At 45.3% G+C, this 22,896-nt stretch overlaps 2 protein-coding genes across 2 annotated transcripts; both read left to right on the top strand.

The window, feature by feature from the left end:
- Positions 1–9,461: 9,461 nt before the first annotated feature.
- LOC141471469 (arylamine N-acetyltransferase, pineal gland isozyme NAT-3) lies at positions 9,462–16,062 on the top strand. The gene is made up of 2 exons (XM_074158023.1): positions 9,462–9,487; positions 15,153–16,062. Exon 2 carries the CDS (start codon positions 15,190–15,192, stop codon positions 16,060–16,062), a length of 873 nt encoding a protein of 290 aa, XP_074014124.1. The 5' UTR covers positions 9,462–9,487; positions 15,153–15,189.
- Positions 16,063–21,908: 5,846 nt separating this feature from the next.
- LOC141471374 (arylamine N-acetyltransferase, liver isozyme-like) lies at positions 21,909–22,796 on the top strand. The gene has a single exon (XM_074157886.1). The coding sequence runs from the start codon at positions 21,909–21,911 to the stop codon at positions 22,794–22,796; it is 888 nt and encodes a 295-aa protein (XP_074013987.1).
- The last annotated feature ends 100 nt before the right edge of the window (positions 22,797–22,896 follow it).

Raw genomic sequence — 22,896 nt, 5'->3', positions numbered from 1 at the left:
CAAGCAGAGGAAGGAAAATCCCCGAAGGGAGGCGGGCTGCAGAGGTGGGAATGCAGCACATCCAAGGCAGCAGCAGCAGATGCGGCTGGAGAAGGCTGTCGCCTGCCTTCCCCCGGCTCCGCACTGGGCGGCAGGGATGGCACCTCCTGGGGAACTCATCCCCCTTCCTTGCTGCAAAATATGTGAGAATTGAAACTGCTGGAGGTGAGCGATACGCCCTCCCGCGCCCAGCATTAGCCTACTCCGTGCAAAACACTTTGATAAGTGAAATTTTGTTTATGGGGAGTATCATTTCATTCAGGGCCGCTTGCATAAAGTGCTAGTCAGAGGGAATTAAGGAGGCAAGATCTGACCATGAATAAGCGTTTTAAGACTGGGGATTCACTTTCATTTATAAGCACCCAATGTTATTTTTGCATTTAAGTCCAATTTTCAAAATAGAGTTAAGAGCAAGAAAACCAGCAGCTCCCTGAAAGCCCTAACCTCAGGGCTTGTCTGCATGAGGAACTTTACCAGCATTTCTCCTGTAGTCAAAGTATAAGTGAATTAAAATAAATCCAATTATGACCACATTTTCTCTGACGGAGCGCATCCACACAGGCTCGCCATCTGCTTTAACTAATCTGTGCTATGAATTCATAGCCCTGTATTGTTCAAGTTAGTCTTCTGGGGCATTTCCGGGTAAACAAAGATTAAATCTGTTTAAAGAAATAAGATTTACAGTAATGTTTATGAAAGGGTGTTCCACATAACTTTAGCCTTGTTTTGAACTGTTTTCCATGTAATATTAATCTGTTTTTCAACCGATGAAATGAAATGTGTGCTAACTCTCAATGTGCAATCCCTCCCTTTGGATTGACAATAGTTTATGAAAGGGTTCCTGATTGAGTTGAATTACATTGAAATGAGTCAATGACCTGGAGAGGGATTATATGGGAGTTGCCCATGTTTAAATGGGTCTTAAAGTTGTCACACCTGTAATTGAACTATTTCAACACTTTTCATGTATGCACAATCAGGCTCCTAGGTAATTTATAGCCCTTCAAAATGAATAAGAAAATTCATGAAACTCCTTAAGAAGAGGCTGGTATATATACCAAAACAGATCCAGGATGTCATTTTCACTAGTTAGTTGCTTTAGTCCTTCGGTTTCTCTGCCCCTCTTTACCTTTTTTACCAGTTATCTTGGTGAAAGACCTTTCAGTGCCATTCCTGGCAGAGGAACCCAATGAGAGAGCTGGCATGATTGCAAGTGTCCATCACAGAAATTGTCCCTTGGGGGCCCAAGTTTGACAAGTGGGTGCCTGCAAAGCTGGGGTGCTGCACCCAACACATCCCAAACCCACTCCTGCTGCCCCAGGCAAAGCGCTAATGAGTCTACATTAGCTTTAACCCAGGACTAATGGGCCTCCAATTAACAAGGAGATAATTCTCTCTACTGGCCACTAATCTAAATTGACGTGAGAGTTTCTAAAGAGAGGACTGTGTTGCTTCAACCAATCAACCGAATTAAAAGGAAATGTAGGACTTTTTAGGCTGTGGCTGGCACAGAAGATGAACGGTGTTTGACCTGATGGGAACAAGCAAGGCTCCTCTAGTGGCTCCACAGAAAAATAAAATGCTTGTCCACAAGCATTATTGCTCATTTAGGCTCTTTTTAATGAATCCTGAATAGAAAGGCTCATCAAAAGTGAGATGGTGTCGATACCAGAATGTAATGTATTAGAGCAGCAGAGATGTTGAGATTAATAGAGGTGGACAGCCATATAATTTGGGTGAAAGTAGCAAGCCAGATGGTGCCTTTCATTGGTGGTGGTAGCCCCTGCCCAGACAGCCCATCTCTTGCTACAGGAATGGCAGGCACCCATGAGCCTTTCAAAACCTGCTGACACCAGAGTAGACCTCTACAAAGCCAATGTGGGCCAGTTCAAAGGGAAATATGTTGCTGCAGACATTGCAATTAGCTTCTACCTAGCACACATCACCCCAGCATCCCTCGTACTGTTGTGGCTCTGTGTAACTGCTTCACAGCACATCTTATTTTCCCCATCTGTGAAGATCCCTTGACCATGGTCAGGCTCTGCCATCCATCCCTTGCCACTGCAGGGACATGGAGACAGCTGTGGCCCTAAGTCCTTTCTGCTTGCTCACCAAAAGATGCCAGCAAAGAGCTTTGGTTGCTCGGGCTCAGCTGCCAGCGCTGCATTAGGTGCCTCTGTGCTGCACACCCGGTAACTGATTTTTCTTGAATGACCTGCTTTTGGCATATTCCCCAGTGAGACCCAGCGTACAGAGGGAAGACATATTCTGCTGATCGGGATAATGTCATCAGATGGAGACAAATGATTTTTAAGCAAGCGTTTCCACTAATTTCAGTGCTGAATTTTTTCTAATCAAAAAAATAATAAAATAAAATCCCATGTGTACCTATGCAGGAGTGTGGTCTATAATATTTAAATTGTCATATCCCAAAGGCTGAGTCCAATGGAGAAATCAACAATTCAGGAAATAGGGAGTGTGGATTTGAGTTCTGTAAAATCTTTTAAGGTGAGTGAAACAGGCAAGATGCTTCTATAGAGATTTCTGAGTCCTAAAAACTTGTGTAATTAACTGAATTAAGTAGGAATGGGATGATCAGACTAAAAAGAAGGAGGTGGGAGAGTTCAGATGATGGTGAAGGGATTTGGGCTATGTGTTTGGGAGAGAAGCGGGGGCATTATTGAAGAACAACAACAAAATTTTAGGGCATTTGTTTGTTAAAGCTACAGGGTAATCTGCAGTCGAACAGTGGCCTTACAGATGTGCCAGCCCTGGTGAACTGCCCACAGCCCAGGGCAGCGTCGGCACACACGCATTGCAGGGATTTAATAACGTAAAATTAACAGGACTTTCACATGTTGCGCAGAAACCTGTGTATGCAGCCATGTGTGATGTGTAGATACATGTGTGTGAGTGCTTGGCTCCAAAGTTGCACGTTTTTGTTTAAATGTTTTGCATTATTCCCACTGCCACAGCCTGACAACTGCCCATAAAAACTGTGCCAAAGCCTGGAGTGAGGCTGGTTCTCCCTTCCCACCCCGGGAAACCCTCCATCAGGATAGCAGCTGGGTATTTTTCTGATCACTAATAAATTCTTCAAAAGGATTTTAAAGCGAGCTCACTGGAGCCCAGGAATCACACTGGTTCAGTAGGGCTGGAGAGAGACTAAAATTACAGTGACATCTAGTGATCATAAATATTTCACAAAGGTGCTACCAGTGAGAAAATAAAACATTTATTGTTAGACAGCATTTTAAACACATAACACACAAAATCAGATCATTAACCGAGGCCAGGGAATGAGGTGGGTTACAAATGAGGGTAGATTATGTGAATTAAAGTGCTGCGGGGATGATACAGAGCAAAGTTCTGGCTGTGGGTGGGTTTCCACAGGGATCTTTGTATTTCTCCCTGTTTCGGCAGAGTTTGCTGATGGTACTAAATTGCAGCACATTCATATAAAGAAGCTCGACGTTTTGGAGACTGGGAATAGAACTAATAAAATGATGTGCAGCTTTGAAAAGTGTGTGCTAGTCCCCAGGGGAAGAAGAGCGAAATGAACCCTATTCCATGGTAGGAATATGCGGTGCTGCAGCAGCTCTGCCTGAGCACCGGACCAACACTGAAGGAAAAAACAAATAAAGAGAGAATACCAATTGGGCATCAAAGCTACAATTCAGGTTTGCATCTCGAATCAAAGCGAGATTTGGGTTTGCATTCAGCAGCAGTAGGAGCTCACTGGATTTGTGATGTTTAGATTGAGTGTTTTCTACTCCAAGTTACTGATTGACTGATGACATAGTTTAAAAAAACCGATTTTATTCTCTGGTTTTGAATATCAGATGGACAGTCTGACCACAGTCATGCCAACTTGGTCAGGCTGGGCTTAAGTTCTGCTGTAGCTGAAGCCTTAGGTAGGTAAAGTGTTACTGAGCCAATGATTAAGAGCAGCGCTTCCTCTGATGAGGATGGGGCAAGGCATTGCCTCTTCATTCTGCAAAGTGAAGAAAATCAAGTGAGTCGGGTTAGATGGAGTAACAAGAGAGAGCGATAACTGAGATGAAGTTGGTGAATTGATTTTGCCTTTTTTTTTTTTAAACCAGGTGTCTTTGTGGCTGTATAAATATGCAGTCGAATTTTCTTATGACAAAATGTGCAGGAGCTTCTTCGATGAAAGTTGAGAAGGAAGCTCCCAGCCAATTTCTGAGCCCTTCCCTTGAGTCTCTAGCAGTCAGGCAGGTTTAGTCTCTCAATTATTAGCTGAAAGCAGAATATACATTCACACCACCTGATTTCAGAAGCCTCTGGAGAATATACCTCAGATGCATGCATAAGGGAGAGACAGATTCAGGCACATCAGATGCTATGGCTGCCTCTGACTGTTGTGAACAATAATAACAGAACAGGAGCTTATTAAAAATGGTAGCCCAAATTAACTATTGGGTTTCTGTGATTAGGTAAGTGCTTTTCGAGAAGGAAGAAATGTGTAGTGGGACTTCAGGTTCTGTATTTCAGTATTTCCGATACAATACTATTTGGAAAATTATTAGCTACACTGGCATAGACAGGAAGTAGAAGAATAATTGCAAAGTGGGTAAGGCCCTGGCAAACGGCAGCTGAGAGAGGACCAGTGATTGCTTCTGGTGAGCTTGCTTAGTGCTTTCACGGATGGTGAAGGGGTTGGGGTTCGCTTGCTGGAGGGTTTACAGACCTGCTCACTCTGTCTTCCCTGCAGGGCCAGGGAACACCTGGTGCCTCTCATGAAAGCTGGAAATTGGAGGAAAAAGGATGTTGCACCCACTTTGCCCACCCATCTGGCTGCTGAGTCCTGCTACATCTTGGAAATTTCCCAGAGGGTTTGCACAGCTCTGATATTTTAGCAGAAAGATATCCTGGGACAAAAGCTCTTTCCTCCATTGCCTGTGTGGGTCTGGGGTCCTGGTCTCCAGCCCCAGTGACAACACTATATTTGTCAATGTTATATTTGTCTCCATTTGCTCCGGCCTGGGGGGATCAGGAGGTTTGCTGGGCAGGAGCTGCCATGAAACACCAACGCACAGTGCCCAGCGCCAGGCGGGCTCTGAGCACAACCACCAAGAAAGCAATTAAAAATAACATTAGTGTGAATTGACAAATTTAGCACTGGGTTTGGTCTCAGTGGGACTTCACGGTGTGTGGCTGAACCGTAGGCTTTTCTCCATGATAGGTCTATTTATTTTAAATAGGGGGAGCGGCAGAGTTGTGCCTCCAGCTGCTTAAAAAGCAGGTGGTTACTTTTCAAGGACTATTTCACCAGAATTTCATACCACAGCTCCTATTAAATAAAGGTTTGGAAAGGCGGATGACAACCTTCCAGCATGATGGCATCCTCAGCGTCCGCCTGAGAGGAACCACTGACCTGGATGTAGCATCAATTTGCAACGGTGTGATGATGAAAAGAAAGTACCATCGCTGTTGCATGGAAATTAGTTGCCTTTTACCTTGTGGGATGAAAATGCACAGGGGTGATGTCACTTTACTCAGGTTTGTCATCTCACAGCAAAGGCCATTCACCAGTTCAGATGATCAAGGATCAAACCGGTCCTTGCTGGAAAAAAAAAATAATATTGTGGGTATTGGCACTGGGGCAGCACAACAGGCATGGAGCTGGCTTTTGGGAAAGGGCTGCTTCTTGGCATAGCTTGATTCCTGGAAGACAATTAGATTCAATAACTTGATTATTTTTTTTTTTACAAGATTCACTCAGTTCCCAGCTGAGCAATGCAGATGCGGATGCGATTTGAGACCCCACCAGAAAGGACAATTTACCTTGTCAATAGTAAATTTCTTTCCCCGCTCTGCTCTCCAGAATACGACTCCCTGCACTGTTCGTATCTAAAACCTGCTTCCCAGCTCCCAGTCCCTCCCAAACCCCTGGAGGGCTGCGTTCCTCCACCATCCCTCCTTGGGTACGGCAGTGCCCAGGGTGCCAGACTGCAAAACCATGGGCCATTTCTCCCAGCTCCATTTGCTCTCCTCCTGCTCCAGGTGTGGATTCTTCATCTCCTTTTCTGTATACCTATACGTGGTGCACATGCCTCTGTGCTGTACGTGCCAGCTGTGGGTCCATGGGGAGGCGGACAACACATGTGAAAAGGGTCTATGTGTATCCATGAGGACCTGCAGTGCCACTTAGAAGTCACACCAGTGTCCCTGGCGAGTGCGTAGCAGGGAGGAAAGGCAAGAGCTCCAGAGTCCGGGTTGCCACAGTAACCCTTGTTCTACCGCCTTTGGCTTCTACACTGGGAAAAACCTTTCAGTCTGTAAACACCCAGCTCCATGGACATGCCTGACACTGGTAATATTTGTGGTGGGGCTATTTATTGCCAAGAATCAATGAAGAGCCCCGCAGGACCATCTTCTTGCTTCTGAATCTTCCCACAACTTCCAGCCTCCCCTCCACACAGCCAAAAAACCCCAGTAAAGGTAAGTCTGGGGGAGCATTTAGAATCCAGAGCTTCTCTCCTTTCTTTTCCCCAATTGCACTCCTGATTCAGCAATGGGGTAGAGGGAATACGTTGTCATCGCAAACATCTATTATTTCTGTGACGCGTGTTAGTGTATTGTAATGAATATGTGTTTTCCGAAGGTGCAGTTGTTTTTTTTTCTTTTCTTTTACTGTCACTGTAACTCTCTGTTTCCTACTCTTCACTGAGATAAAAGGTTTCCCTCCCACCTACCTCCAAAAAAAATAAAATCTGAGTAATGGGAATGACAGAACTTGTGTAATTGTTCCTGCTTTGCATGTTTCCAGGCTGATTGCCTGAATAAGGGCTGATCCAAATTCCCACTGAAGTCAATGAGAGCCTTTCCACTGAAACAACAGCTTTGTTTTGGAGGAGCTTTTTGGAGGAGCCGGCTCAAAGCCAGGCGAGTGCAAGTAGCCTTGTTCCATAGCTGTGGTGGAATAAGGACGACTTAACCCTGCTGAGGATGGGGCTTGATGGTTCATTGTAAGCACAACTGAACATAAATGGTTATTTAGGCACATGTACAAAGATTGTTTTTTTCAGACCTAATATATATGTGTGTATATATATAAATATATAAGTTGTCCAGTAATATAAATTAGATCACTGTATGGAGAACATATGAATTATAATGCCAAGATATTTTCCATGTAGCAAAATTAAAGAATACGTCCCTTTGACATGTTCTTTCTGTTGCTGCATATCCCAGTTGCATAAATATGGCAAGTGTTTTGTCAGAACCTCTCTGCTGTCCCAAATGTGAGCTCCCCAGAGAAATCTCAGAGGGCTGAGTGAATTTTCATTTTTCCTCACTGTATTCATACACATACATAACTCTCCTTTTATCAGTGCACCTGTTGATTAGCTGGGAATATTTTCCTCTAAAAATATCTCGCAACAATATTCTTTGCATACGGTACACAGGTTTGAATACCCAAGCATTTATGCGCCTGATAATGATAGAGACTGTTGACTTGCAAGTCCTCTTTGTGCAGGCAGGTCATACCTAAGTGGGTGGAATTACATGTGCCCAGGTCACAGGCTATTTTATGTATTGGTTTAGCAACTGTACAGAATTTTTGCAGATGAACAGCTAATTAATTTTAACGGGATGCCTTATGTTCACTTTTGGACTAGACCAACATAACGTCTTCATTTTCAAACGAGGCCTTTCTGTCCCTGCACAGGAAAATGCATTGCTCTGCAATTACTGAGCAGCTACTGATAATGATGAAAATGCAGTGAAATTAAAGAGAATTATAAACCAGTCTTTAGCAACTGAGTATCTTCCCATAGACCACCTGCTTTGTTTGCAGGCTCTGCTATGGATGCTCATTTTGTCTGGCTACACCTCTGTAATATTCAGCACCCAATTTTTCCAAATTTCCAAATTTTCCCATTTGGAAAATGTCCAAAGTAGGCTTTTGACAGCATGACTCTGTCTCAGGCTCCAGTCAGCAACGCTGATGCCCCGTTACATATTATAGTGTTGTGCTTCCCTTCAGCAATGACAGTGTAATATGATGGCAATTATTAACTGGTTAATCATGGGAGCAGTTACCTGCACAAAAAGGCAGTAAAACAGAATATACCCAGTTTATAGATAGGACATTGAAATGAAGAGAGAAAGATTAACGTCCTGAGTCTCCAAAGGTGCTGTGGCTGCACAGTGATCTGGGAAGCACTGCAGTATTTCCGAGGCAGTGTGTGCAATGGCCAGATGCTGAGAGAGGGAGGGAATTTGTGCACTTCTTGCAAAGTTAAACTGCAAAAATAAAATCTCAGGCACCTGCAGTGCTGGGTGTCTGAGCTCCCTGGGAGGCTGCCAAGAGGCAATCCCTACCTCCCCGATGACTTTGGGAGGGAGCTGGTGCCCTGTGCCCTGTGGTGGGGTGGACCCACTCTGCCCAGCATTGCAGGAAGCAGTGGTGCTGTGCGATAACTCGGTGGTCTGAACTTTCAGGAAGGGGAAAAAAAACAAACCAACCCACCATTCGCTGGCATTCATGATGGGAATGAATGACGAGCCACCTCCTGCTCGCCAGGAGGGTGCCCTGAGTGAAGTCGCTGGCTCTGTCCCTAGGCCCTGGGGAGGGGAGATGGCTTCTGATCCTGTTCCTGCTGAGCCGAATTTCTTGTTTGAAACCACTGCCATGTGACCCTGCTGGTGACTCTGGTGAGGGGCATTTTGGGCATCACCTGTGGGAGTTGAGGACGAGAAAATCAAGTAGAGAAGAAAGGACTGCTAACATCAGCTGCCTCTTGCAGATGCGCACTGCTCCAAACACTCAGCATGGAAAGGACTGGGGTCTCCCGACCTTTTGCAGGAGTTCCCTTCCCTGCCAGGGACAGGGGACTTCCCTCCCTGCCCACCCATACAAGTTGACCGCTTGGTGCTGCCTTGTCTGCACGTCTAAGTGCTGCATGAGAAATACGTGTGCGAGTGTGGCAGAGTGAGTTTTGGTTTATTTTGCTTCCAGAATCAGTTACCTGCACACCCCAGATCACAGAGGAGACCGCTGCTAACTGCTGATCAGCTTGTCTTGAACCAGACCCTTCAGAAGGAAAAAACAGAGTCATCTGTGGCCATGGGGATTGTGGACGTACCAGGTGGGCAACAGGAAAAGTATGTGAGCCCAGGTAGAGAGCAATTCTCTCATGAAGGAGCTAGTGGGGATGGGGCAAAGGTGGCCAAATTGCTGCTGCAAAAGCCTGAGTGACCCAAAATATTTGGTAAAAAGTTCACTGGCCACAGCAGCCCTGGGCAAGGTGGGCAACGGGATACAGAATGTTCCCAGGATGTTAACCAGGCTGCTGGCTTCTCCTTCAGCCCCTTCTCCAGCTACCAGAACAAGCAGTGGTTGTGCATATGCACCATCTCGCTCTCCTTGCCATCTTCATCCTCCCCTTCAGCGGTCTCCACCACTCCTCCTCTCCAGATGCCAGCAAAGTCACTATTACCGTGGCTCAGAGCCTCCCCAGCCACTCACCAGCCCTTACAGACCCAGCTACCGGCACGTTCAGAGAAACCAACATGACTCTTTGCTTTACAGTCTTCAGGACTTTCTCCTCAACATTTTCATAGCTTGACAACACTGCTGGCGTCTCCAGGAGAGGTGACCCACAAGATGGAGGCAGCAACAGCACGTTGGTTATTGCTTGTGAAATGGAAGACAACTTCTCCTTCCTCATATGCACCCCGGAGCCTTGTGCTGGGGTGGCAGAAGCAGCTATAGGGTGTCCCCACAGGGCTGTGACCACGCTTGAGTGAGGATCCTGCCCTGATGTGTCCCACCACAGCTGTCTGGATAGTAACAGCCAGATGTATGGGCAGGTTTTTCATCAAAGTAGTTACTTAAAATGCTTTTTTTTTGCTTCAAACCCTCACAAGATAAAGCCATTCATGTAGAAAAGCCGATTGTTCCCCTTGTAATGGAATTTGACTGAATTACGACCACTTACATGTAAGAGATTTATGCTGAAACCCTCAGGAGTGGAAGGCCCTGCAGACCAATGTGGTCTCTTTGGTCTGCAGTAACACCCTTGGAGTTGGCTTGTGTGAAAAACCTCATATTGGCAGGGTAAAGATAAGCAGAAGAGATAATTTTTGATACTCACCAGCCCTCAGAAAGATGCCTCAGATAGTGGAAACACCAGAATTGAGATTTGGTCACTTCCTTGCCGAGAAAAAACCAAAGTCCAGCACAGCTACTCTCTTCTGTGATCCCATGGGCAAAAGGTGCTGCTGTAGTTGTGGGTTCATCCTTCGGCCAGGGGGGTGGACACCACCAAAACTGCACATGATGGATGCTGTGAACGCAAATCAGGAAAAATATGTAGCCACAGCTATTTGATGTCTATAATTACCTAAGGAAGGCAATGAATATAAAGCATGATGGAGTTCTGCCATTATGAATATGTTTATAGGCCGTGAATATTATTTACCAGTCTTGTATCAGGGCAGCCTACTTCTATTAAATTCCCTTCGAAAATTAAAGGTTGGAGCCAGCCACTTGGCTCAGGGTAGGCAGCATTCCCTTTCCCAGTGACCCACAGCTCAGCAGGATGGGAGAATCTGCCCTTGTGTCAGAATTTAAGATTTTATACTAATTCCATTTAAAACACCTCAATTGTTTTATTACTTTAAAAGTCTCTCTTCTCTCCTCCCTACCGAAACCAGATAGTTAAGTAGAATACCATATAATCTGTATATTAAGCATCCAATATGATATAATATAATATAATATAATATAATATAATATAATATAATATAATATAATATAATATAATATAATATAATATAATATAATATAATATAATATAATATAATATAATATATAACCTTGCTTTGTTATACAGCCCATCACAGAGGTCATTATAAAGGGGAGCTGTTTAACAGTGAGCAGACACTTGACTATTACCCCAAACAGGGCACCCTCTGCTTTTAATTCCCCGGGCAAATACCACAGCACATAATACTCTGTTAAAGCAGGGAGGGAGAGTTATTTGATGCAGCCTCTCAGGAGAGTTAGGATGAGAGAAGGATTTCAGTAATAAATTAAATGTTGTCAGCAGTTTAAATTTATAAATAAATAAAAGCAAGTGCAATGACATCGAGGGTCTTCTGGGAAAAGCTCAACCAGCTTCAGGTCCTGCCAAGGCTGGGAAACTGCGTTGCAGTGTCCAGGTGGACAGCAATGTCCTTTCCAAGGACATTCCTGTTTGCACCTTCACCCTGCGGTCACTCTCCCCGCAACCCCACCAGCCCGAGCTGGGCTTTGCCCTCTGCTGCTGTGGGGACGGGTGCAGGCACGGCACGGCCACATTATCCAGCTGCTGTGATTGGAGTGTATTGCCCCACCAAGCCTGAAATTAGCCCCAATGATCTGGCACAGAGATGAAATGCAAACAGATGCCAGCAAGGCTCCTGGGTCAAGATCAGCCTTTTCTTACCTTTAGGGCTCATTGAGTGAGCTTTGCCCCCGATGGCCCTGGGCACACCTGGGGAGAATGACAGCGCGTGGTTTTAATGGCTGGAGGAGCAAAGTGTGCAGGATGGGAAGAAAAAGGAGAGTGATGCAGGAATGACAGCATGGGATAGTGAGTCGAGATGAGAATCTGAAAGACATGGGAAGAAAATGCTCAACATCAGAGCTATGTTATGGGGAGAGGAGTTGAGAAAAGCCAAATACTGAAGTACCAGGAGAAATGGGTTTTGCTCCTATTTGGTTAGAACACACTTGTGTTTTAACAAGACTCCAAATTAGCTGGAACAGATCCCCAACCACTTCACAAGTTTGTCAAGTGTCCACTTGTGGCACCATCTGTGGTCCCGAATGACTCTGGGCAAGGAGCACAGTGGGGTCTGCTCGCACATTGCACAGTGACGGGTCCATGGGTTTCTTTTAGGTATGGTTCCCACCAGAACTGCAGGTCTGTCTGCTCAGCTTTTGGCTTCTCTTTGTCAGAATGAGGGACGCTCACCCTGTGGGAAGAAAAGGGATTATTCCACATACAGCAAGATCCAACCAGGAATATGAACTTTCTCTTTGTACCAAATTGGATCTGCCCAGAGGAGCCCGGTGAGGGCAGGCAATCCATTCCGCTCAGTGCCTGTCAGCTTGGGCATCGGTCAAACACCAGCCACTGATGGGATGATAAAGAGCCAAGTTTTGATACAGGAGTGGAGCTGTGTAACGGGTTGCCATAGGCATCTCTGTTTGGTCTGATTTATTATGTCTGCTAATTATTCCAATAAATCAGTGTTTGAATGAAACTTGCCGTTGATACTAAATGTGAAGGACTGGAACTACTGTTGGAGAACTAACGGGAAAGAATCCAGCTGCATATATGAGAGAATTAATAAAGACTTAGCTTGGCAAAATGCAAGCAACATTTGTAGATACAGAAGCAGTGTGGAGCACACCGAAAGGATGGAGCTCCCTATGTGTCAGCACTCCATAGTCCCCACGTTGCCAATAGCATCTTCACCACCACGACATCCTCAGGTGCTCCTTGTGGGCAAAGACCGAAGAAGACACACTCCCGTCCCAGTGCTTTCTTACTCTGACATTTACTGTAGTAAAAAAATGCACGTAAATCAGAGAGAGCAAATTAAGCAACGGCAGCGCTGACGTTCTTGTGTGCGCTGTTTGGGGCAAGGGGGCCACAGGTGCAAATTACAGCGCCGAGATCTCGCTGCTTTTCAGGAACAGTGCAAAAACCTTCTCAGATTGAATGCATGCAGGATTTCTTCCCCATGTTTCCAAACAAATAGTAACCTCATACTTGGGAAAAAAAAAAATTATATTACCCAAGTGCATTCAGCTAGCTACTGAAATCAAATATATACCCTTTTCGTCACAGCCCACGCCAGCCCCTGCAGGAAGCATGAAAGGAGTGAAAATGCGAAGCAGCCTCTGCTTTGATAACAACCAGGTTGTGCATGTGTTGAGTCAGTGCTGCTGGGTTTGCTCGCTCACTCCAGCTCTCGTGCTCCACCCTTCTGCTTTTTTTTTTTTTGCTTTTTTTTTTTTTTTTTTTTCTCCCCCAGCTTTTGCAATCTGACAGAGGCGGGTGAAAGCAAGTTAAGAGAAAAGACATTCCCCTGAAGAGGAGCAGGAGAACAGTCCTCGAGCCCTGCCTGCGCTAGGTAAAGGATAGCCAGCCACGCCACTTGCTTTATCCTAAAACCATCTCCCTCAAGCCCTGGAGATACACTGGCAGTTGAACTGATTTTCCAGGTAAGCCTTTTTTTTTTTAAACCCTGCATCTTGATAGCTGAGCGCTCCTGAACCAGGAAGTTAAATCTGTTTGAAGACAAAACACAGCAGAAAATGGTGTAAGAGCAGAGCAGTTTATTTACTCAGTTACCAGCCTCAAGCAGGTCGGGCATTTGTGCCATCTGACTTATTTCAGATACCACAGTTGCAAGGGCCTTATAAACACCTGCAAAAGATGGACAGCCAGCCAGAAAAACCCCACACTAACGTTTTCCCTTTAAGTAAAAGTTACTATATGCGTTTGTGGCCAAGTGAAAGGAAGGGAGAATGAAGGGGAAGAAGAGCTCATTGCTCACCGGTGATGCCGGTTTAAAGTTTGCGAGGCAAGAACTAACTTTCTGCCAAGTTTTCAAAAATGAATAGAGTTGTAGTTCTGGGGCGTTGGGGAAAAGCTTGGGAAGGAGCTAAAAGCTGAACAAAGAGAATCCCCCGAATAATCATCCGATGCTCTTAACCTGATGGTGGATCATTCAGGCCTGCTTGTTGGATGTCGGAGACATGGTGGTGGCCATGATGCAATAGTTACAGATTTCTGTAACGCTTCTGTCCTAAAGGTTAGGAATTGTGGGAAGCCAAACCAGGACACTGTCTGCTTCTGCCAGGATATTTTGCCATATGGAAATGCTTAATTTTCCTTGCTTTGTTTATATACTGAAAGTATCTTTCCAAAATTCCCATAGAATCATCAGATTGAGAACTTAATCCTGTTGGAACAGTTGGCTTTTTTCTTAGGATTTTTCCTTAAGAACCGTACACAAGAACTAGAGAACATTTTGGGACCTCTTGGGTCAAAAATCTGAACCCACATAACTCTTTTCTCAGAAATTTAGTGGTGCCTGGGGAGGAATAACAAAAGTACTTGGCTACCTCAAAATCCCTTTCTTGTTTCCTCACCATCAAGGGCTGGGAGGGCTCGGGCTGCTTTCCACCCCTGTGCTTGCAAAACACAGCTTCTGCCGAGCCCTTCTGCCACGGCTGGGATGGGGAGGGTGATGCCTGGTCCCTTCTCCAGGGACAGCCACCCGCCGCTAGGGAGACTACACGTTGAAGGAGCAAATGCATCCCCAAAAAAATGATGACAGAAAATGTGAGGCCCCCTGAAAATGTGTAGTTTTGGCCCAAAACTTGGCTCCCTCCTGCTGCTGGCATTGGGCTGTGATGAGCAGAGCTGGGGAGCTAAGCTGTGCTGCAGGGAAGCGGCTCACAGCAGATGCAGCAAAAAAACTCCCACATCCTTTTCTGCCCTAAAAAACCAACCCCTTCTGTGCTCCAGGTCACGTCTGCTGCCACCAGCATGGAGGGTAGGATCAGGTGAGACCAGCTTGTGCCAGGCTGCCTAAATAATGAAAGCAATACCATGGCAGGGCAAATTTATTTCAGTTTTGGTTGCAGAGGAGGTTCTGGATTGTTCTGTAAGAATTGGGAGGGTTTCTTTCCTGCTTCTGCTTTGCTGAGTCAAACCATGAGTAAAGTAGCTCAGATCTGGCAAGTCTCGGTTCCTATAATTTCTAGTGGGGAAACTGTGCTGCTACTGTTTTTCTTCCTTCCTATGGAGATTTGTAGCTTTGCTGGGCAGGAACTCTCTGCTGAAATGTGCTTAGCACAGCTGGAGCTTCTCGTCACAGCTGTAAAAGAAACAATTAAAAATAACATTTGTGCTCATCAGCAGTGTCCCATTGGCTTCCCTCAGCGCTAATACTCCCACTCAGCTGCCTTTGATAGGGCCATTACTCAAATCCCGCTCCTCTTCTGAGCAGGCTGCCCATACTGATGAGTACCCCCTTAAAAGGGAAGGGGAAGATCCTTCTGTCACTTCTGACACAACCTATTATTTTTTTCACCCTTCTCTCAGAGGCAGTATGGACATCAAGGAGTATTTTGCCAGAATTTCTTACCGGGGCTCCTACGATAAGCCGGACCTGGCTACCTTGACGGATATATTCCAGCACCACATCCGAGCGGTCCCTTTTGAAAACCTCAGCATCCACTGTGGGGAAACAATTGAGCTGGACCTGGAAGCGACTTACAACAAGATAGTGAGGAAGAAACGCGGGGGCTGGTGCATGGAAAACAACCACATTTTATCTTGGGTCCTGAAAACCCTTGGCTATGACGTCACCCTCCTGGGATCAAAAGTTTATGTCCCGGAGTACGATGCGTATGCAGATGAAATCGATCATCTGCTGCTAAAAGTGGTGCTTGATGACAAATCCTACATCGTGGATGGCGGGTTTGGGATGGTGTACCAGATATGGCAGCCACTGGAGCTGGTTGCAGGGACAGACCAGCCCCAGACCCCTGGGGTCTTTCGCTTGCTGGAGGAGAACGGGATCTGGTACCTCGAGAAGGTGAAAAGGAAGCAGTGGGTTCCCAACCAAAGTGTTTCCACTTCCCATAACGTGGAAAAAGAAGTTTGCCGTCGGGTTTATCTCTTTACCCTTCAGCCACGAGACATTGAAGAGTTCAGAGCCCGTAACACCCACCTGCAGACAGCGCCCGACTCGCTGTTTGTGACAAAGTCTATGTGCAGCCTGCAGACCCCCGATGGTGTCCAGGCCCTGGTGGGGTGGAAACTCACCGAGATAAAGTACAATTATAAGGATAATATGGATCTGGTAGAAATCAGAATCCTTGCAGATGAAGAAATAGAGGAAACATTGAAAGAGAAATTCAATGTAACACTAGACAAGAAATTTGTACCCATCAATAAAAGCAGGTTGTCTCTGTTTTAACTCACTGCCTGAATTATAATTCAATCCAGTGGCATTACATGCAATCCTTCCCCCTATTTCTGACAAGCATCTAAAGGTTAAGCTTTCTCTTTCCATCTACACCAGTGTAAGGCAGAACACATTAGCATGAATCTGGCAAAGAAATTGATTTTCACAACTGCTCCTGCACCTCTTTTTGGTTTGGGTACAAATAATTTCTTCCTAGCTCAATCAAATTGCTGCCCTTCTGTCTGTGCTTGGCTGGAAGCAGACTCTGCCCACTCCCTACTCCTTTCATCTCTTAAAAGCTTTTCCAAATACACCCAGAGTAGATGGAGTGATCGCAGAGCAATGGAGCTGTACGTCTCTTTCTTTATTACTTTGCTCTGCCACCTGGGGAAAATCATACCCACCTCTTAAATGAATGCCGTATTATTTTGGGAATTTAATAGCCAGAAAAACAAAGAGATCCAGTGCTGAGTTTTCTACAGTTAAGCCATAAGCCCGTCCTTTTCGTTCTTGTATTCACAACACCCTCTCAGGCGGCAGTCGGACAGTCCCACGCTTGTGCCGCACTGTGCGAATACTTACGGATAGGCTTTATGGCCTAAAACTCATGATGAGAAATATTAGTGGAAAATTCCATCTTTTTTTTTTTCTCAGACTTTACGTGACTCCTCTTCTCTCAGTGACATAACCAAACAGCAGTATTTCTTTGAACTGAAAGCATCTCCCATCCATTTTGCTTGCTCCCACCCAGCAGCGAACAGCTGGGAATACGCACTCCTCTTGCAAGACTCGATTCCAAGTGTTATTGCACATTAATTATCATGGCAGAACTGAAACACATGCGCAGAGTTATTTTTCTGAAACATATCTGTACTACTGAGGATGTGTTTGCAGTGACACTAATTATATTGATATAAGGAGAAATGAGGAATCTTAATCAGATACCTAAAGGCTAAGATTTTTAGTATGAGAAATTACTCAAAATGTAATCACTTTGCCCTTTAAGATGATGCTTGATGTTCCTTTATGTACAAATCATGAAAGTATTACAACTATGCACTTATAATTAAGTAAATTATATAAATGAATGAAAACTAAATAAAAAAAAATCAAGAATTGCAAAGTCGTATTCAGCTGTTTTTTCCCCAAATTGAAGCATGTATCCCCAAAGTAAAAAATTTCCTTAATCACTGCAGTTGTCCTGATTATTTGCATGTGCTAGTATTTTGCAGCTAAGGCTTTTAAAAATGCAACAACTCACTGTCCCTTTTTTATTTGTTATGCAATACGTGCAACTTTCTATAACTAGCAATTTATAGTTAATAAAAGCTCTTCTGCAGGTTCACAATGTATTTCATAGAGACACAGTGAGTTTCCCAAATCCCTGTTTTTCCAGTCTCAAACGCATCTGCATGTGCTTGGCTGCACGTGTGCAATAGTCCCTTATAGCTCATGAGGTTCCTCCGTCCTATAGGGAAATAAAATGTTAACGACTGCCCCTCTAGTGGCTTCCCGAAGAAAAAGGGGCTTATTATAGTGTGGTCCAGCAGCTTGGAACACAGATGGTGAGAAGAAACTGTCCCAGGATCTGGCTTGTTTGCAAGATGTAGCCTTCTTTGGTCCTCATGTCAGTGGAGGAGCTGAAGGAGCTAAATTTGGTGGGTTTATCCTTGCAGCAGCCTGGCAGCTGGGGCAGAGCATCGGGATGGAGGTAAAAGCCCAGCCAGTGCTCGCAAAGGTGTGGGGTGGGAGAAGGGCCATGGCAGGGTCAACAAGTTCCATCATCTATGGGAACGGACATGGGAAACACCTAGAAAGGGCTGAGCCATTCCTCTCCCCATGCCTGGGTGTTTCTCATGCTTTGGGCTGTTTCATAGGCTCAGGTGAAGGAGCAGGGCATTATGTCCCATTACCACGGAGATTCAGCATGCGAAGGGCAAACAATGATAGGAAAACCCACTTTCCTTTCAGCTGACTCATCTCCTGGACCGTGTGCCCTGTCGGCTGCTCTGGCTGCTGCCCGCTCCATGGCAGAGCTCAGTGCTTCTGGCCCTCCTGCTCAGCCCACCCATGGAAACAGGTTTCATTGCTGAGCAATCAAATGAAGCTCTCTGTTGGAAGGGGATAAAAGAGAGGCTGTTCATCTCAGATTGCACTAGTTTGCTTTTGCCTTATCACTAACTTTGGAGGCAAATCCTTAAAGGCATAGCAGGCTCAGGGAGTGCAGCGTTCTCCGGGAGCACCCTTGCTGCCAAAGGACAGGGTTTCTCTCTGAACCCAAGGGGATTAGACAGCTAAATGGCTTTGCAAAGCTGACCTTGCTGCTTTGGGGGTCTGGTATCAGCCACAAAGAATAGCTCAGTGCAGTGTGATTAATTCAATAGTTGCCAGCCCCCACCAATAAATCAGTGACTTCTTGGCTTGGATTACTATCTCTCTATCATAAGTGGCTTCCTACAGGGATCCAAGGCCACATGAGTGTCACAAATGTAAAATGTGTATCAAACTTTTCTCTATTGCTTTTCTGCTTCAGCATGGGTGCAACCACCAAGGTGTCCCAGAGACTGAAGCATCGGGGTGGCCTGGGTTTGAGGATGGGGCTATAACCACTTGTACAAGTTGCTTCAACTCCCTATACTGCATTTCTCCTTTGCGTTCCTGGAGGGCTTCAGTTCTCAATGAGGGCTTAAAATCTACTCAGTATTATAAGCAATTTGGGGACTGGATAATTTTCAGGCTCCCTGTACAGCATCTAACATAATGAATTGCATGACAGGGCTTTCATTTGTATGTTGATATGAATAAACAAATAAAACCATCAGAATATAAAATATCATAAAAGAAGAAACTCTCTCCCCTCTTTTCCTGCTCTGCTGGAGGATTACGCTGTCCCTGCCATGGAGCAAAGGCAGCCTGGACCTTTAAGAGCCGCAGTTCCCAGTACAGCCCTTCCTGGGAACTTTGGAGCAAACCCAAGCGGAAAGCCCGAGCTCGCTGGCCGAGAGGTAAGTGTCGGAGTGTCTGATCTTTAACTTCATCCTGCGGCTGCAGGTCAGCCTGCTTGGAGAAGCCCACCCCTGTGTGTCTGCATACCATGTGCTTTGCACTGTAGGCATATTAGCAAAGTATAATTTACAGCAACCCCCCGGCTGACAGCAAGTGCTGCATTGCAAGGACATTGTCCAAGTACAAAGATCGAGTGCCCGAGACTTAAACCAACCCCTTTATGCTGAGCCAGGGTGTATGAAAACCCCAGCTCTTGACTTGCAAAGTAGCTTAAAACCAAATGAATGGTATAGGCATGTGCAAGAGGATCCAACCTTGGAAGCCTCTCACAAATTTTAGCAGAGAAGAACTATTCAGCCTAATTATGAAAGGACACAGTGATCCCCAGGGATGCTTGCAGACAGGCGGAACTAACGTCTGAATCTCGCTACCCACCACGCTGCTCCTGCGAACGTGCGCGAATGCTGAAGGCAGCTCGGCTGCCGTGGGAGGAAAAGTAAACAGGGCTGGGATCTGGACTCAGGCTTAAGATATTCGGCAACCCTGTTTTGGAATGCAAAGTGCCCCTGGGAAAGGGCTTGCTCGCTGCTGCAGCCCCATCGCTAGTGCGGTGGGAACGGTTGTGCCAAGAAGAAAAGCTGCCTCCGGGAACGCGAGGGAGGGAACGCTGGGTTACACGAATGCTCCCCAACGCCACTGATTTTGTACTGCAGCTTTTTTTGTACTTAAAACTCTTTAAGTATTCATTGAGATCAGGGCCCATTTTCTCAGCCACCACGAGAATGTCCCTACTATACAGGCTTTAAATTGATGAGGCCAGAGAAGGGGCATCTGGGGAAACTGAGGCACAGGCTGCAAATTTCCCGAAACCTCATTGCCAGCATCCTGTGGAGGCTCTTGATGGGGAGGATTCTCATGGCTGGAAGAGGGGAGATGGTTATACATTGCACTCTTGCCGGGGTGATGGGGACACCCAGACCCAGGAGACAGGTTATAAGGAAGGCATCAAGTCTTCTGCTGCTGGCCCAGAGCAGGGACTGATGGGTTTTTGCTTGAAAGCAAATTTCAAGCGTATCAGACTCACCAGGCTAACGGACTCGCTTGGGCCCCTCCTGGTCACAGAGGTTCAGCTTGACACCGTCACAGGGAAAAGATGTTTCTATCAGGCCATGCAAAATGGCTAAAAGTGGGAATAGAAAGAAAAAACGAGGCAGAGGACCACAGGATGAGCTGGCCAGTGTACACATGCTCTGTCTGTTGGGGAGGCAATGGCTTTCTACAACCAGCGTTTCCAAGGAGATCCTGCCAGAGATGAGTGCTCTTGTCCTAAAAAATGGATGGAAAAAAAACATAAAATGCAGTATCAAAGACACATTACTGTTTTTTCATGTAGCCTCTTTGGGTCCTTTGAAGTGAAAATGTTTGTTTCTTATTCCCTTATGGGGATAGTCCTCTATTTTATGCTATTTTCCTGTGCTTTTGCATCAGCCAGTCTGAATCCTGGTACCAGTGCAGATCAGGAGCAATACAACTAAGTCAAGTGAGTTGTGCTGCTGGCATCAAAATTGAAGCTAAAGTCTTAGGTCATCTGATGGGTTTACCTGCTGGATCGAGGGTATTCCCACCTACGTACTTGAGGTGGGATTTTCAAAAGCTCCCAGCACTCCCTTGAGCGCTGGCATGGACATTGGGTCAAACTGCTGGTCACTCCTAGGGGAGCAGTTGGACCAAAGCTGAGAATAGTCACTGGAAGGTAATCTCTCCCATCTCATCTACATTTGGGGAATCCTCCCAATTTCGACCAATTTCAAAGAGCAAGAAACCCTCAGGGCTTTTGAAAATTGATCCAGTCCTTAGCAGATTGTGAATCATTCTGGAAAACAAATATCTCTGCATGGAAAAAAGCCAAATTAAATATAAATTAAAAGCAAAAGAAATCCTTGCAGATACCAGATGAGTCAGTGGATCAGAAGTGTTACAGAGAACCTCTTGCATCTTGGCCACGCAGCCAGTACCAATGACAGTCTCTTTCCGCTAACGAAAGGAAAGGGGATCAGAGACATGAAGATATAAAATATATCCAATAATTTGAGCTGAAACTAAGGCTTTTGGTTTGTAAAAGATGGTAAAAGAAACCAAAAGCTGACGAATACGCCTTGAATGTATTCCCAGTAATTATCAATTCCTCTGATCCTTAGGTTAGAAAAACTAACAGCTCCTTCCTCTCAGCAGTCAGGGTCAAAGCTGTGTCTGAACTCCACAGGGGAACCAAAGAGATTAAGAAAATAACAATCTACTTCACATGGAAGCCTGTCTAAAATGGTGACACACTGAGATGTTAATCCCAGTTAGCTGAAGCCATGAATGTAAAACCTTCCTGTTAAAATACCTGTGGGATAAATAAAGAATCGCTTACCTGTTAGGGAAAAACAAACAGTAAGAAATTTCTGTGACTTTTATGTTGGTATGGTCTAGCAGCTTTTCTGCAAACCCGTTGGCTTTCAGTTTTATAAATTTTTCGTCATGTAGAACCCTCATCCAGGACCAGAGATGCGGTTGTGCCACGTGCTTTGTCCTCCCATAGGAAAGACATCCACCTGGCTTGAAGGCAACATCTGAGAGAGAGCGCATTATTGTCACCTGTTCCTGTCCTGATCTCCTTTTTAAGAAATATTGATGACACAGGCAGATCTAGCCTGTATTCATCTCTTACCCAGGGCACAGGTCCAAATCCTCAATAAAATGGCCTTGGCTACATCTGCAGGCTGGTTAACCTGTGCTACAGAAATAGGAGTGAACCCCTTGACAGCCGCACAACAGTAACTGGCTATTTTTCCGCTCACACAGGTAAGATGAACATTCAAGAGTATTTCGCAAGAATTTCTTACAACAAGTCCCATAAGGATGCAGACTTGCAAACCTTAACAGTCATCTTCCAGCACCACATCCAGGCAATTCCTTTTGAAAACCTAAGCATGCATTGTGGGGAGACCATCGAACTGGATTTACAATCTACTTACAATAAGATTGTGAGAAAGAAACGCGGTGGATGGTGCCTGGAAAGCAACCACCTTTTATTTTGGGCCTTGCAAGAACTAGGGTATGACGTCTGTATTCTTGGAGGAAATAGTTACAAACCAGCAGAGAGGGCATACACTGCTGAGATAAATCATATCCTACTGAAGGTGGAGATTGAGGGGAATTCCTACATCGTAGATGCTGGTTTTGGCGGTGCCTACCAGGCATGGCAGCCACTGATGCTGATTTCTGGGAAGGATCAACCCCAGATCCCCGGCATCTTCCGCTTCATGGAAGACAACGGCACTTGGTACTTTGAGAAAGTCAAAAGGAAGCATTATATTCCTGAGCAAAGCGCCCCTTTCACTGATACTCCAGAACTGGGGAATATAAGAAAAATATATACATTCACTCTTGAGCCACGATGTATAAATGATTTTCAGGAGCTAAACACATACCTACAAGTGTCTCCAGATAACATACTGCAGAAGAAGTCAATCTGCACTCTCCAGACCACCGAAGGGCTTTATGCCTTAGTTGGATGGACCTTCACTAAAGTGAAGTATAATTACATGGAGGATGTGGACCTGGTGCAGATCACAACTCTTACAGATGAAGAGGTTGAGAAGACACTGAAGGACAAATTCAATATAGTGCTGGAGAACAAACTCGTACCAATAAACGTTCGTGGCTTGCCACCTAATTTAGTGGATACAATCTAATTCTGATGCTGTGCTAGATGGCTCTTTAAATATCCAATATAAAAAGTTCTAAAATTAACATTAACAGCACTAATGTGATTCTAAAGTTGAGCTAGTGAGA

The sequence above is a fragment of the Numenius arquata genome, chromosome 13, assembly GCF_964106895.1.
Source record: "Numenius arquata chromosome 13, bNumArq3.hap1.1, whole genome shotgun sequence".
Lineage (NCBI taxonomy): Eukaryota > Metazoa > Chordata > Aves > Charadriiformes > Scolopacidae > Numenius > Numenius arquata.
The sequence above is the reverse complement of the archived record's forward strand: the minus strand, read 5'-3'. Positions and strand labels throughout refer to the sequence as shown.

Coding starts and splice junctions, on each gene's coding strand:
- LOC141471374 (XM_074157886.1), top strand. CDS start 21,909: ATGAACATTCAAGAGTATTTCGCAAGAATTTCTTACAACAAGTCCCAT.
- LOC141471469 (XM_074158023.1), top strand. CDS start 15,190: ATGGACATCAAGGAGTATTTTGCCAGAATTTCTTACCGGGGCTCCTAC.